General features: G+C 37.6%; 2 protein-coding genes across 7 annotated transcripts in view; one reads left to right on the forward strand and one right to left on the reverse strand.

Annotated features, from left to right (window-relative positions):
- Window positions 1-13,492, reverse strand: part of LOC137008204 (kelch-like protein 10) — a 29,517-nt gene that overhangs the window by 12,100 nt on the left and 3,925 nt on the right. The window contains exons 2-3 of one of the 6 annotated variants that reach the window (XM_067370095.1): window positions 7,509-7,576; window positions 832-896 (exon numbers count right to left, since the gene is read on the reverse strand). The exons of 1 other annotated variant lie outside the window; for it this stretch is intronic. The gene's annotated coding sequence lies outside the window, so the exon portion shown is untranslated. Of the gene's footprint in view, window positions 1-831; window positions 897-3,123; window positions 7,577-13,492 lie in introns of all 6 variants that reach the window. 4 more of the 6 variants (XM_067370096.1, XM_067370097.1, XM_067370098.1 and 1 more) reach the window with 4 other exon arrangements.
- rhoq (ras homolog family member Q) overlaps window positions 1-13,492 on the forward strand; it is a 21,724-nt gene continuing 8,232 nt past the window's right edge. The window contains exons 1-2 of the mRNA XM_067370101.1: window positions 1-677; window positions 1,242-1,300. Of these exons, the coding sequence (XP_067226202.1) occupies window positions 536-677; window positions 1,242-1,300 (201 nt within the window). The 5' untranslated portion in view covers window positions 1-535. The remainder of the gene's footprint in view (window positions 678-1,241; window positions 1,301-13,492) is intronic.

Below are 13,492 nucleotides of genomic sequence, written 5' to 3' on the forward strand. Positions count from 1 at the left end.
AGTACTGTTATGTTCCTGAATTTTTAATGTTGAATTAGTCTCAGTCTGAGATCCACAAGATGCAGACTGGTATTTGTTTAATTATGACTGGTTGATTCACACATTACAACCAATCTTTATAGTTGATCCCTTGATCCAGAGTTATTACCCCGCCTATGTCGCAAGTCAATCCGCGTTGGGCTCAAGAGTCAGAGGAGGTGATACTGGGGTTGGAAAGTAGGGAAAGTGGGACAGCGGAGAGAGGGCGTATAGTGTTGTGCACGCGCTTTTCAGGTTAATGTCTTTCCAACGCGAAGTTTACCGCTGGCTTCCATCTCGCGGGAGCGGCACGCGCTCGGCGTGTGCCAGTATTTAGAGGGGGAACACCTCACTCAATGCCAAATTTGTGAAGCGGGGAGGAGGAAATGGCATTTCAGCTGTTTTTGCAGACCGAGCGCGGCGCTGCTGCTGGTGGTGACGCCTGAAGGGAGCTCTGAGAAAGCGGGATAAATCTCTAGCCGATGAAGATGGTGAATTCAAGCGTTTTATTATCGTCATGGCAAACGGAACCGGCAGCATCATGTTGAAATGCGTGGTCGTCGGCGACGGCGCCGTTGGAAAAACTTGTCTGCTGATGAGCTATGCCAACGACGCCTTTCCAGAGGAATATGTACCCACTGTCTTTGATCATTATGCAGGTAAATATAGCAGCGTGTTACTGCGACATAATGAACATCAATATTTCAGTGTGTATTTGACGTATAAATGTATTTAACATTCATTTAGTGGTATTTACAAGACCTCGAAGTCACTTGCATTGTGTTGCGCTTGTGTTTCTATAATGGAAACCACCTGTGGGCTGAGGATGCAACTGGTGCACATCAGCATCCTTATGGCACGATTCATCACCCTTTTCCCTTGAACAGAAATAAATAAAACCAAATTGAGTGCCTCTTTCAATTGATGAGAAACAAATAAAACAAAATCGTATGCCTCTTTCACTTGAACAGAAATAAATAAACCCAAATTGAGTAGTACTTTCACTTGATCATAAATACATAAAAAAATGCATCCCTCTTTCACCTGATCAGAAATGAATATCAATTTGCATTCTTCTTTTACTTGTTCAGAAATCACTAAAACATGACCAACCGCCTTTTTATTAATCAAAATGAAAGTGTATTTACTCATATATGATATTTTGAGTCTTAAATCCTATTTAAAATGATCCTATTTAAATTAATAATGTATTTTGTTTTCAGTGAGTGTGACCGTTGGGGGAAAACAGTACCTGCTGGGGCTGTATGACACTGCAGGTCAGGTAGGGTTAAACCATTCTTCTTTCTTTGGCCTGAGGCTTTTTCATTAGCAATAGTAACTCGCTCAATACAGGCAAAGTACATGGTGGCCTGTTCAGATCCATTCAGAGTCTTTTTGGCATCGTATGCATCTGATTTAAAGGGATCATTCATCCAGAAATGAAAATTCTGTCATCATTTACTCACCCTCATGTCGATCCAAACCCGTATGACTTAATTTCTTTTATGGAACAAAAAAGATGAGGTCAGGCAGGCTGACCATCTCAGTCACAGTTTACTTTTGCTATATAGAAAAATTTGCAATGAAAGGCTGTCGGTGCCAAAAATTCTGCCTTAATGTCTCCTTTTATGTTACACAGAAGAAAGGCATGTGGTTTTGGAACAACTTGAGTGTGAGTTTTAGATTACAGATTTTTCATTTTTTGAGCGAACTGTCCCTTTGATCACCAAGCCTCTGTTCAACAGGTGAGTACACACTGGCGTCTCTCAGAGGAAAGATCAACATGTGAAGCAGTGGGAATGCAACATCAATCTAAAATCTTTACTTTCTCTGTTTTTGTGTTTTAATGTTGAAAGTAACCATGAAAGATGATCTTAAGTTGCCATATGGCCTTTGAACATTTTTCTCCAAGGTGGTCTAGTCTGGAGGAATAAGTATCTGGAGGTTTAGCAGTATAAATGGAAAGTTTAAAACCTGTAACCTGAAAGGCAAAGGCTGTGCCAAAATCTCATACTCTCTGTGTACTTGGTGCTTCTTTTGAATAAGCAATTACTTCATAAAAATATGTTATATGGGTCAATGACGTGATGCCTAAATTTTCTGTCTGGCTGCATTTTTTTCAGTTAAAGTTTGGTTTAAATGCATAAAAAAGATACCATATATGTAGTACCTTTCCTGTGCATGTACTCACTTTAACTTTTCAAAAAACATTAGTTATTTGTAATTTTCTGTTATTTAAAGTGCCAATATAATGTGGTGCAACCGTCTGGCCAGGTGTTTTGGAAATGTCTTTGAAATTACTCAATCCTGTACAAAATTGCAAAGCATTTGTATTTATATTTCCATACAAACAAACTTTGTCCGATGATGTCCATTTTATGAAATATATGGTGCGACCATCAAAAACGACTACTTTGGGACTTTCACGTTGAAATCCATTTAAAGACAGGACGTTGCATCATATACCAATTTGCGAAGGACCCATGGAAGCAGCGAGCAGGTTTACAACTCTATCTTAAATTTGGAAAAAATAACCTTTTTAATGGCTGGTAGGTAGTTCCCACATTTGGATATCACGTGGTATGACCTCAAAAAAACAATGAATATTACATTATTTCTGCAAATATATATACTTTTATTACAAATTTCATAGTGACCTTTTGTAGGAAGCTAGCTTGTTTTGTTTAGGTGGCTAATTCTGTGCCTGTAAAACCGCTGGCGTGTTAATTCTGACCCTGCAGAAAGAATGGAGCTACACCTTGCTAGGAAAAGAGTGAAATGTTATTACAATTTAAAATATCTGTTTTCTATGTGAATAAATAGTAAACTGAAATTTATTCCTGTGATCAAAGCTGATTTTCAGCATCATTACTCATCAGTATCACATGATTCTTCAGAAATCATGCTGATATCAAGAAACATTTCTGATCATTATCAGTGTTCATATTTTTATGGAAAGATTCTTTGATGAATAGAAAGTTCAAAATGACAGCATTTATTTGAAATAGAATCTTTTGTAAAATTATAAATGTCTTTACTGTCACTTTTGATCAATTTAAAGGGTTAGTTCACCCAAAAATGAAAATTCTGTCATTTATTACTTACCCTCATGCCGTTCCAGACCCGTAAGACCTTCGTTAATCTTCAGATCACAAATTAAGATATTTTAGTTGAAATCCGATGGCTCCGTGAGGCCTCCATAGAGAGCAATGGACACTTCCTCTCTCAAGATCCATAAAGGTACTAAAAACATTTAAATCAGTTCATGTGAGTACAGTTGTTCAATATTAATATTATAAAGCAACGAAAATATTTTTGGAACACCAAAAAAAAAACAAAATAGCGACTTATTTAGTGATGGCCGATTTCAAAACAATGCTTCATGAAGCATCAGAGCAAAAATGAATCAGCGTGCTGAATCATGATTCAGATCGCGTGTTAAACTGCCAACGGCTGAAATCACGTGACTTTGGAGCTCCGAACAGCAGATTTGATACACTGGTTCATCTGTGCTCCGATGCTTCCTGAAGCATTGTTTTGAAATCGGCCATCACTAAATAAGTCATTATTTTGTTTTTTGTTTTTTTTGGCACTCCAAAATATTCTCGTTGTTTTATAATATCTGAGAACATTACTGAGAACTTGAAAAAAAAAATGTTAAGCATGTTAAAGAAATGAATTAATTTTAAGATAAATCACGGTCGCACCATATGACATTTTTTAAGGCTATGTCCAATTCATCTAGATAAAAAAACACTAAAATCACTTAATTTAAAATTTAAATATGAATTTATGTGTACACAACATTCTTAATGTTTGAACAACTGCAATAGATATTATTATTTTTTGTATTTTAAAATTGGCCTGTCGAAAATCCTTATACGTCATTGACCCATATATAGTAGTGTGAATGTGTGTATCCAGATGTATTACATTCATCATGTTGTCATTGTCATGCGACCTGCATCAGTTGCATCACTTCACTGCCATTCACAAAGCCTCTTCTGTGGCCTCATGGGATAGTAAAGTTTCCATTGGATTCACAATTCAGAATCTTGCTGGACATAGTAGGCCACATGGGTACCTTTTGACTACTATTTTATGAATAATTCTAACATGCTACTGCCATACTGTTTTTTTGCCTACTATATATACAGTAATATGGAAGTAGGCATATTTGAATGCAGCCACACCTTGATTTTAACTTTTAAGTATACGTGTTGTATGTCAGGCTGCCTATTGAGATCGTTTCCACAAAATGTGCACTATATGTGTCGGTATGCATGAATCGACCAAGCACATAGCTGTAAATGTAGATTGAACTCTGAGGCTGATGCCTTCTCGCCCAGGGCCACTAATTCAGATGCGGCATGGGCTTGAACTGTTAAAAAATCTGAAAGCTGAATATCTGTCAGCACTCATAGTCTTTGATCTCTGATGAATGATTTATTTATACTATAGATTGCATGTCTAGTGAAACTCTCTTTGCCCTTCTACAACCAAATAAGCATCAGACTGTTTCGTTTGAACGGTTGAAGATGGCTGATTTCAATTAACATTCCATGCGGCTGCAATAAAGACGACAAGAGTGTTTTTGCCATATATGATTAGTGTTCGTTGTGTAGTGTTAGTATAGTTTAATTCAGATTTCATATAGAGAACTAAATCCTCCTTATTTTTTAATGTTGTTTTAATGGTAATCATGAAATTATTGCCAGGACTTCAGGACATACCAAATTCATGAGATAAAATCCACTTTGAAGCTCTTAGTTCTTAAACATAGTGGTGTAGTGCATCTGACACGGTTGGCTTTTTTCCATTGAGAAAAAATGCTGTGAGTGGTGGGCCAGATGTCTAGAAGTGTCAGTGAGGGCCAAGCGGTGGGGTTTAGTTTTGAAGCAGTTCAAACACAAAAAACCCTCCCCACGTCCAGTCTCTCTCCACAGCTGGCACCAGTTAGTACCGTACAGAAACCATTACCGATCACTTGATCAAGAGGATTCATTTAGCTGAAGAACAGGAAAGAGGGTTAAATTTAAAGCTTATGTTCAGTGTGGTAGGATCGATTTAAAGAAGCACTTCACCCAAAAATGTAAATCATTTCATTCAAAAGTTTATGGTGCCACAGCCAAGCTTATTTTTTCCATACAATGAAACCTGAATGGTGACCATTGCTATCAAGCAGGATTTTGAGTTAATAACTTAAATTTCAGTCTGTCCCTCACACAAACATATCATGACTTTGTAGTGCATGAGTCATATGGACTACTTTTATGATGATTTATGGTGCTCTATGAAAAAAATTTTATGGTGCTCTATTTTCCAAAATTTAGTGGTTTATTTAAATGTTAATACTCAAAATCCATGTCTAATCAATTGAATTCATAAAACTTTAACCATTTAATTATTTATTAATTTTTAAAATATTAGACAATTTCTAAAAAATAAGTTATTTATTAGGCCCAGTTTTATTTTTTTGCATCAAGCATGCTTGAATATATGTGTAGTAAACAAAACTGCACCACTCATTCAGAGACACACAGAACATGCAGACTTCAGATTTCAATAGCCATCTTTTTGCACATTTATATTAACACACACTAGTCCATATTGCCATTTGATTACATGTACAGCCCTACTTTTTTTTTTTTTTTTTTTTTTTTTACCAAAATTGGCCAAATTCTGACATTCTGTGTTATGCTGTAAATTGTGGATTCCACAATTCCGTCTGTGTTTTCCTGCATCGCGGAAATCATAGGGCCCTACTTTGAACCTGAAATGTTTGATAGGTTTTTAAAGATCGGATGATTTGGAACATTGTCCAAAGACCAAATTAATTAGCTGTTTGTATTTTTAAGGCCAATTCACACTGCGTTCGCCATTTGTTGGGTATTGGAAGTGACATACTGTAGTCTGGTGACTGTCAGCGTCTGTCGGTGCAGTGTGAATTGGCCTTAAACATCTCAAATCTATAATTACATTTTTTCCAGCAGTAGTATTGTGCACTTGACTGCAATATTCCAATTTATATATTCCATAAACATTCCCTTCTGCATTGACAAGATAAAAGACCTCATCAGAATTCCCTTTGTATGACAAAGGGTGACTTGCCCTTCTCAGACATGTGTGTTAATGAGTGTGTGCTCCATAGCCATGTGATTTTAAACCTCACTGAGAGCAGAGAAAGGACAGAGGGTTTTCTGGTACACTTTATGCAGTGAATAAATGGTATCAATATTGGAAGAATAGGCAGGTGTTTGTTCTATTTTATCTGTTAAAAATAGTTTCAAGCCTGTGGTTGCTAAGGAGGGCATCGCTTGGCTCATAAGCAGATACATGTCAGTTGGTTGTCTTCACAGGCTCTCCGCCTGATTGGTCCTGACATGCTAATTGCCTCAGGAGGAGTCAGAGAGTAAGCTGGCTAGTGTCAGTAAAGGGGCAAACTCTCAGATGTTGGCATCTGTCTCACAGCTCCATCTCAGCCATCTAATCCTGACCTTTCGTCCTCTACTCTCAGTCCTTCACCTTTTTCTTTCTTCACTGAGGTGATGTTTTAACAGGGCTTTGAGTTGACTGGTTCTTAATAAGCCTCAGAAAGGGAACTGGGCCCCAGATGTGAAGCACAATTGCAGTTTGCTTTGCTTTTTCAATCCAGGAAACCCTCCCACCCCAGTGTACCCGAATGCCTTTTGCCCTTTCTGGGGCTCAGTCTATGTCGTGACCAGCCAAATAACTAGAAGGGATTTTAAACCATAAGATTTTTCATATTTTTGAAGTGCTCACATAATATGTTCCTTTTATTCGCAACTGCTTTGAATTCTTACTGGAGTCTATTTCTGGAATGAAAGAAGGACATTGAGTTTGTCTTTTATTAGTCGAGACAGGACTGAAAAAGCACACAAATCACAGACTGAATGAAACTTTGGCTTATGATAATTACTTTTATGTTGTGACTGATAACTGGTTATCGTTTAGCAGACACTTTCATCCAAACAAGGAAATGCACAAGCAGTTTATTATACAGCAATTTTAAAGGTACTGCAGTGTTATTTTAGTTGTATACTATTATAGTATCTATTCATATTTTGAATTTTCTTTTATTTTTATTTTCAGTTTTCATTTTAATATTAAAGTTTTAGTCATTCTATGTGCTTGCATTTAAAAATGTTTCCATTTACCTAATTTAGTATTTACCTAACTTAGTATTTTCAGTTAGTTGCAAAAGCAACTTTTTCATTTAAGTTTTTCATATAATATGTATATTTTATTTCAGATTTATTTTAATAAAAAGATTTTTAATGGCTTCTAGTGCATATATTATTTTAGCCACTTTATCCAAAATGACTTCCGATTGAGGAATGCAACAAGCGATTCAATAAAATAAACACGAGAAGTGCAAGTAATCCAAAGTTTCAGCCAACTTGCAGGATAGTACAAGCTAGAACAGGGAGGGATGCCTCTCTGTGATGGTACCACGAGTCACCACTCACTTCCCGACCACAGGCTCCTGGAGGGCTTGTAGACTCGTGAGAGAGAGTGTTCGGAGCCCATGCCCATCCTGTAGGCAAGCACCAATGTATTCAACTTGATGTAAGCCATAACCAAAAGCCAGTGCAGAGAGATAAACAGTGGTGTAACATGCACTCTCTAGGGTTCATTAAAGACTTGTTGAGCTGCTGCGTTCTGAATCATTTGAAGAGGTTTGATTGCACATGCTGGAAGTCCAGCCAAAAAGGCATAGCAATAGTCCAGCCTGGAAATGACAAGGGCCTGGATGGGAAGTTGTTGCATGCTTAGAAGGAAGAGCCTGATCTTCCTAATGTTGTACAGTAAAAACCTGCATGTCTGTGCTGTTGAAGCAGTGTGGTCTTTGAGAGTCTGCTGCATTAGTTAAAAATAACAACACTTAAAACCGAATTTTACAGCCCATGCTCATTGGAAATGAGGCAGCGTTTCTGCAAAATGATATTAAGTTGCTTCCTGCATGGTTTTTAAAATTAAATATCCAGTAAATGGGGCTAAAACCACATTCAGTTTTATTTGAAACTGATGAACGTGAATCTGGTAACCTTTTATACGTATTGCGGCAGTTAGGAAATGAAATAGCACGCGTAGCAAGCACCTACATTAAACCCTACCCTTAACCTAACTGACTGTGTTAACAACGCAAACATGTGATAAAAACATGTATGCTGAATAAAACATGCAATTTTAGCTTGCTTCTAGAAGTCTTTGAGCTCTTTTATCATGACTTATGTTTCACAGGATTCGTACCTGAGTACTCCACAAACGAAAAATGCAATGCTGCGCTACCGATCAATTCAGCAAAAACTCTACATATGAAGCTGGCTATGTGATGCAAATTTCAAAATGTATTGGTTTATTGGTGTATAGGAAAGGTGTAGGACATAAAGCGTAAGTGTTTGGAAGAATGCGGAAAGTGGAAGTACGTGCAAGGCGATATTTTGTGTTTATAAAGCATATACAGTTGTATTTTTTTCGAAAATGGCAGATCGTTTCACTAGATAAGACCCTTATTCCTCGTCTGGTATCGTTTAAAGCCCTTTGAAGCTGCACTGAAACTGTCATTTTGACCTTCAGCCATCTGGAGGCTATTGAAGTCCACTATAAGGAGAATAATCCTGGAATGTTTTCATCAAAAACCTTAATTTCTTTTCGACTGACGAAAGAAAGACATGAACATCTTGGATGACATGGGGGTTAGTAAATTATCGGGAAAATTGTATTTAAAAGTGGACTAATCCTTTAATTAATTCTTTTTCACATAAATTATGATTAGAGGCAAATTATTGTAGTTGTTTCTGTTGTCTATAGTGTTAATTTCAGCTGGAAACTACAATGAAATGTATGTTTTAGATACGTTTTAGGTAGAGGCATGTTTTTCCATTTAAGCCTGGGTTGGAATTTCAAGAATAAATCTGAGCAGAATAAACACTACAGCAGTAGTGTAATTTCAGAAAAGGGAGAAAGAGAAAAGGATAATTCATTATTGTTATGAAATAATTGCTCACAGAAGTGGCCATTTCTTAAAGATTTTTATGGTCTCAGAAGATCCGGTAAAGGTTTGAAGCAATCCACCACTGCGGTGCAGAGAGAGTGAAGGTTCTTGTAATTGAGTGTGTGCCTCTATTGTGATGGTACCAGGCATGGTTCACTCGCTGACCTCAGAGGATGGGAGGGAGCATAGACATGTAGGAAAGTGGTAAATGGGAGGATGCAGCCCCAGAGTCAGTCATTAATGCCAGGTCAGAGCTTTGAATTTGATGTTGGCAGTTACAGGGAGCCAATGCAGTGAGACATAGCGTTCTGCCACGTTCTGGATCTTAGCAGGAGACTGATCCCAGTAAGTTCACTCTTATATAGAGATATATATGTATTCCTACAGACCACATTTGCTCCCACCTCAAGTGTCATTGTCGGGGGGGGGGGGGGGGGGGGGGTTGCTTTGTTTGTTTGTTTTAACTTGGTGGTTGTCCCACCTCTAAAGCATCTGCCCAGAGTCTGATTCAACTCCTGGATGAAGTGTGAAAAGAAAGACCTGACTGAGCTTCATCTGTGCTGAGTAATCTGCCTGTGTGTGTGTTTATTCACTGCACCGCACAGCAAGCTTCAATTAATCTGCATCGTCTGAGTAAACACAGCCATGAATTATTCTCTTTGGATAACGGCACAGGAGCCTCTTTCTTTCTTCATCTTCTTCCCATCCTCAAGTCCCCTTTCTGCTGAATAAATTCTGAATATAAAACTTTCTGTAGAAAATCACCCAGCCATTACATTCCCACTTCTATTCTTCTTCAACTTGCATAAGTGGGCCTTGTGGGTAATTTTAGCTTGCTGATTTTTCGTTCTCTCCCTCGGATTCTTGTTGTCTTATGTAAGGAATGAGGTGCTAACAGCAAAGAGACTATCAACTGCAGATTGACCCACTTTCACCACAGCAGATCCATACTGATAAACATAACACACATTTGCATACTTATACAGAAGATTGATAGACAAAGATGGACTTCAGAATGTATCTCTCACTCACACACATATATCTGATTGAATTTGGAGTACAGGAAGACATGCATACATGCAGTAAATGGAGAGCAGAGGGGTTCTGGAGATAAATGTTTCATAGGAACAGCAGTGTAAAAACACTTTCTTTCTCTCTACCATATTGGTCTCTCTCACTCTCTCAACTCATCTGTGTGACTGTGGGAATCTTACAGCAGCACTGTATAGACAGATTGGAATCTGATCTGAAAGACAAGGGTTGAGGGAAGAGAAAAGGGCAAGGCAATTGCACTCTGACTGATGGATGGATGGATGCTTGCTTTATTAGCCCAATGTAGTAAATTGTGCTGCAATAAAACCAGACAGTCAACACTGTACGGCTGGAACACAGAACAGTATAACATATGTTACTATAGATGCTGACTGATGCGTTGATATGAAACATATACAATATAATACAGTAGTGTATATATATATATATATATATATATATATATATATATATATATATATATATATATATATATATATATATATATATATATATATATAATATATATGGGGATGGGGGTTGGCTTGAAAGGGTGTCCCTTATTTTGCAACCCTAACTCAATCACACAAATGTATGTAAAACTGAGTGTGTGTGTCTGGTTTAAGGAATATATATATGTAATATAAGGACAGTGACTAGGCATCTCAGTACAAATAACAAACATCCTCCTCCATTCCATATCAGATATTTGCTTTTGTAAGAAGCAAAGAATAGAAAAGGGACAGAAGCAGGAGTTGTCTTATACAGTACTATGTGTGGAGGAGAAGCTGTGCACAATTGACTATTGTCACTGTGTTCATACTCTAGGAGTAATGCATGCATTCAGAGGCTGTCTGTTGTCAGTGGTATCAGCTGGAGGGAGAGCTGTATGGTAATGATGGCAGCAGGCAGCAGAAAAAGGGTGTTTCCAGGTTCACTGCATTAGACTGCTGTCTTGCTTTTTTTTTCAGTCCATTTCCCTCAGCTCTCAATAGAGCAGGGTGCTCACGTACACACAGGTACACACACACACACACACACACACACACACACACACACACACACACACACACACACACACACGTTTTCCCCAGAAATGTCACATATTTCATTATTAACAAGCTCTGGATCTTGATAAGCCGTCACAGGGCGTTTTCAAGGGAATGAGGCACTAATATAAATAACTGTTTTATCAACTGGTTTTCACATGCAACAATCAAAATGTATTTTAGCTTAATTACAAACCAACAGCCTGTTTCAGCTCAACTGCCTTTTGATGCTACGGAATGGAACCATACCGCCATTCCAAATTGTTAATCTCCTTTGATGATAGTGGTCCTGACAGAACTGGTATTATTGTATTTTTAAGTAGCCAGCTTTAGTTAACACAATTGGCTAGCGACTGCTCTAGAGTGTTTGCTATCTGATTGGCTGATGCCTGCATTGGCGCTTAAAAATTTGAGAAATCTTCAACTTCTGCCACGAGCAACACGAGTGAAACGATGTGACAGAACCCACAATTCAGTTCACCAACGCATGACGTCACCTATTCAAAGTAAACGAGAAGCGTTAACGCGGACGCCCTGTGTGAATGCAGCGTCAGTGTTTCTGTCAGTTGATTAGGAAAAAGAGGAACGGGGAGCACAAGAAATTACCCCCAAAAGATAATTTAAAATCATTATTGTGTTAAATGATTAAAGCATCAAATAGACATTACAAAATGTAGCCTTAGAAAAAAAAATGTTTTATTTGATTTAACAGAATTTATTAAACAAACTTTTAGGCTGAGGGAACTATACATTTGCCTGTTGAACTATACATTTACACTATACATGGGTTTTTATTAATATGGAAAAAATGAAAAAAATAATGAAATTATACTTTAAATAAGAAACTAAAACTAGTAAGTGGCGATAAATGTCTAAAAGAGGTAAGCCACTGAGTCATTCATTTATTCGATTTGTTCAAATGGCTAATTTATTCAGGAATTAAGTAAATGACTCTCTCTATGAATGGGCTTTTGAATCATTGGTTCACCCGATTGATTCGCTCAAAACGTGGATTAATTCAGAAATGAAGCACCGCTGTGTATTGCTCAGAGATGCACAACAGTTCTGGCTTTATATGTTTTTGTTGAAAGTTGAGAAAAAGCAGACAATACTGTGTCTAAAATATAACACAATATTAAAGTGCCCCTATTATACCTTTTAAATGTTTCTAATATTGTTTTGGGAGTCTCCTACAACAGGTTTACATGCATGCAAGGTCAAAAAACACTTTCGTTTTCTCATAATGAACATTTAATTTCACCTCAGTTCTCATTGATTGGTAAACGATTCATTAGAAGCAGTTCAAAGAATCAGTCTCCCTAAACCCCTCCTTTCCGTGACACTACACTAAAGATTATACTGCTGTGGTTTTGTTGAAAAAAAGAATTTTCCCTGCACATGCAATAAGTGGGCGGGCAATATGGCCTTGGATTCGTTTAACTGACTCAAAGTCGACTCTTACTTTTGAGAGACAATAACTTTATATATATGGTGCACTTTCAGATTTAAAACTTTGCAGGATGTTTTCATTCACTTAGAGCTATGTTACACACTACATGAAAGGTAATTTTCAAAAATCCATAATAGGGGAGCTTTAACTACTTATTTATTGAACTGTTGTATAAAATCAATATCACATTTGCACTCGTGCTATTCGGGACAAAAACGGCACTCAATTGATATTGCTCTCATTACTCGTGTGATATTGCTTAACTATATCATAAAAATGAGACACAAACTTATTCAGGGGCATTTTTGCCCTGATATCTTGAATTTTAGGGGCATTCTAACTACACTTCATAGGCTGCATCACGCAGTGAGTTGTTGCCCTGCTTCATGTTCGTCATCAATCGACTGTATGAAATGTAAGATGAACTACGTAGGTCTGGTGCGGGGCAGGTGCATTAAATGCATTAATTTTTTTTTTTTTTTTTTCATAATCTAATGAATTAAATTATATGTGTTAAATCATCAGCACTAATGTGTGTGTGTGTGTGTGTGTGTGTGTGTGTGTGTGTGTATGCATGTTCTCACGTATGCCTGTTTTGTTTCTCGGTTATCGTATTGTACATCAGTTATTCCCAACCCTGGTATTTCAGGACCAGGGTTGGGAACCACTGTTGTACATTGTTTCTGTGACCCTGACCCTTGTCATAAGCATTTCAGTGCCCAGTGTACCCTTGTGCAAATGACAAATACACTAACACAGATTCATATTTCCTTGCTACTCCCCATTCTCTCCAGCAGCAACAGGCTTTGTAATTGTAAAAATAATAAATTTCCACCCATCTGCCATTGTTTGGACAGCAGGTAGTACCGCCCCAACCTCACACCATTGTTTGATCCAGCTCTGTCATCTTCAAACAGATTGGGC

This window comes from Chanodichthys erythropterus, chromosome 19, assembly GCF_024489055.1.
Source record: "Chanodichthys erythropterus isolate Z2021 chromosome 19, ASM2448905v1, whole genome shotgun sequence".
NCBI classification, from domain to species: Eukaryota; Metazoa; Chordata; class Actinopteri; order Cypriniformes; family Xenocyprididae; genus Chanodichthys; species Chanodichthys erythropterus.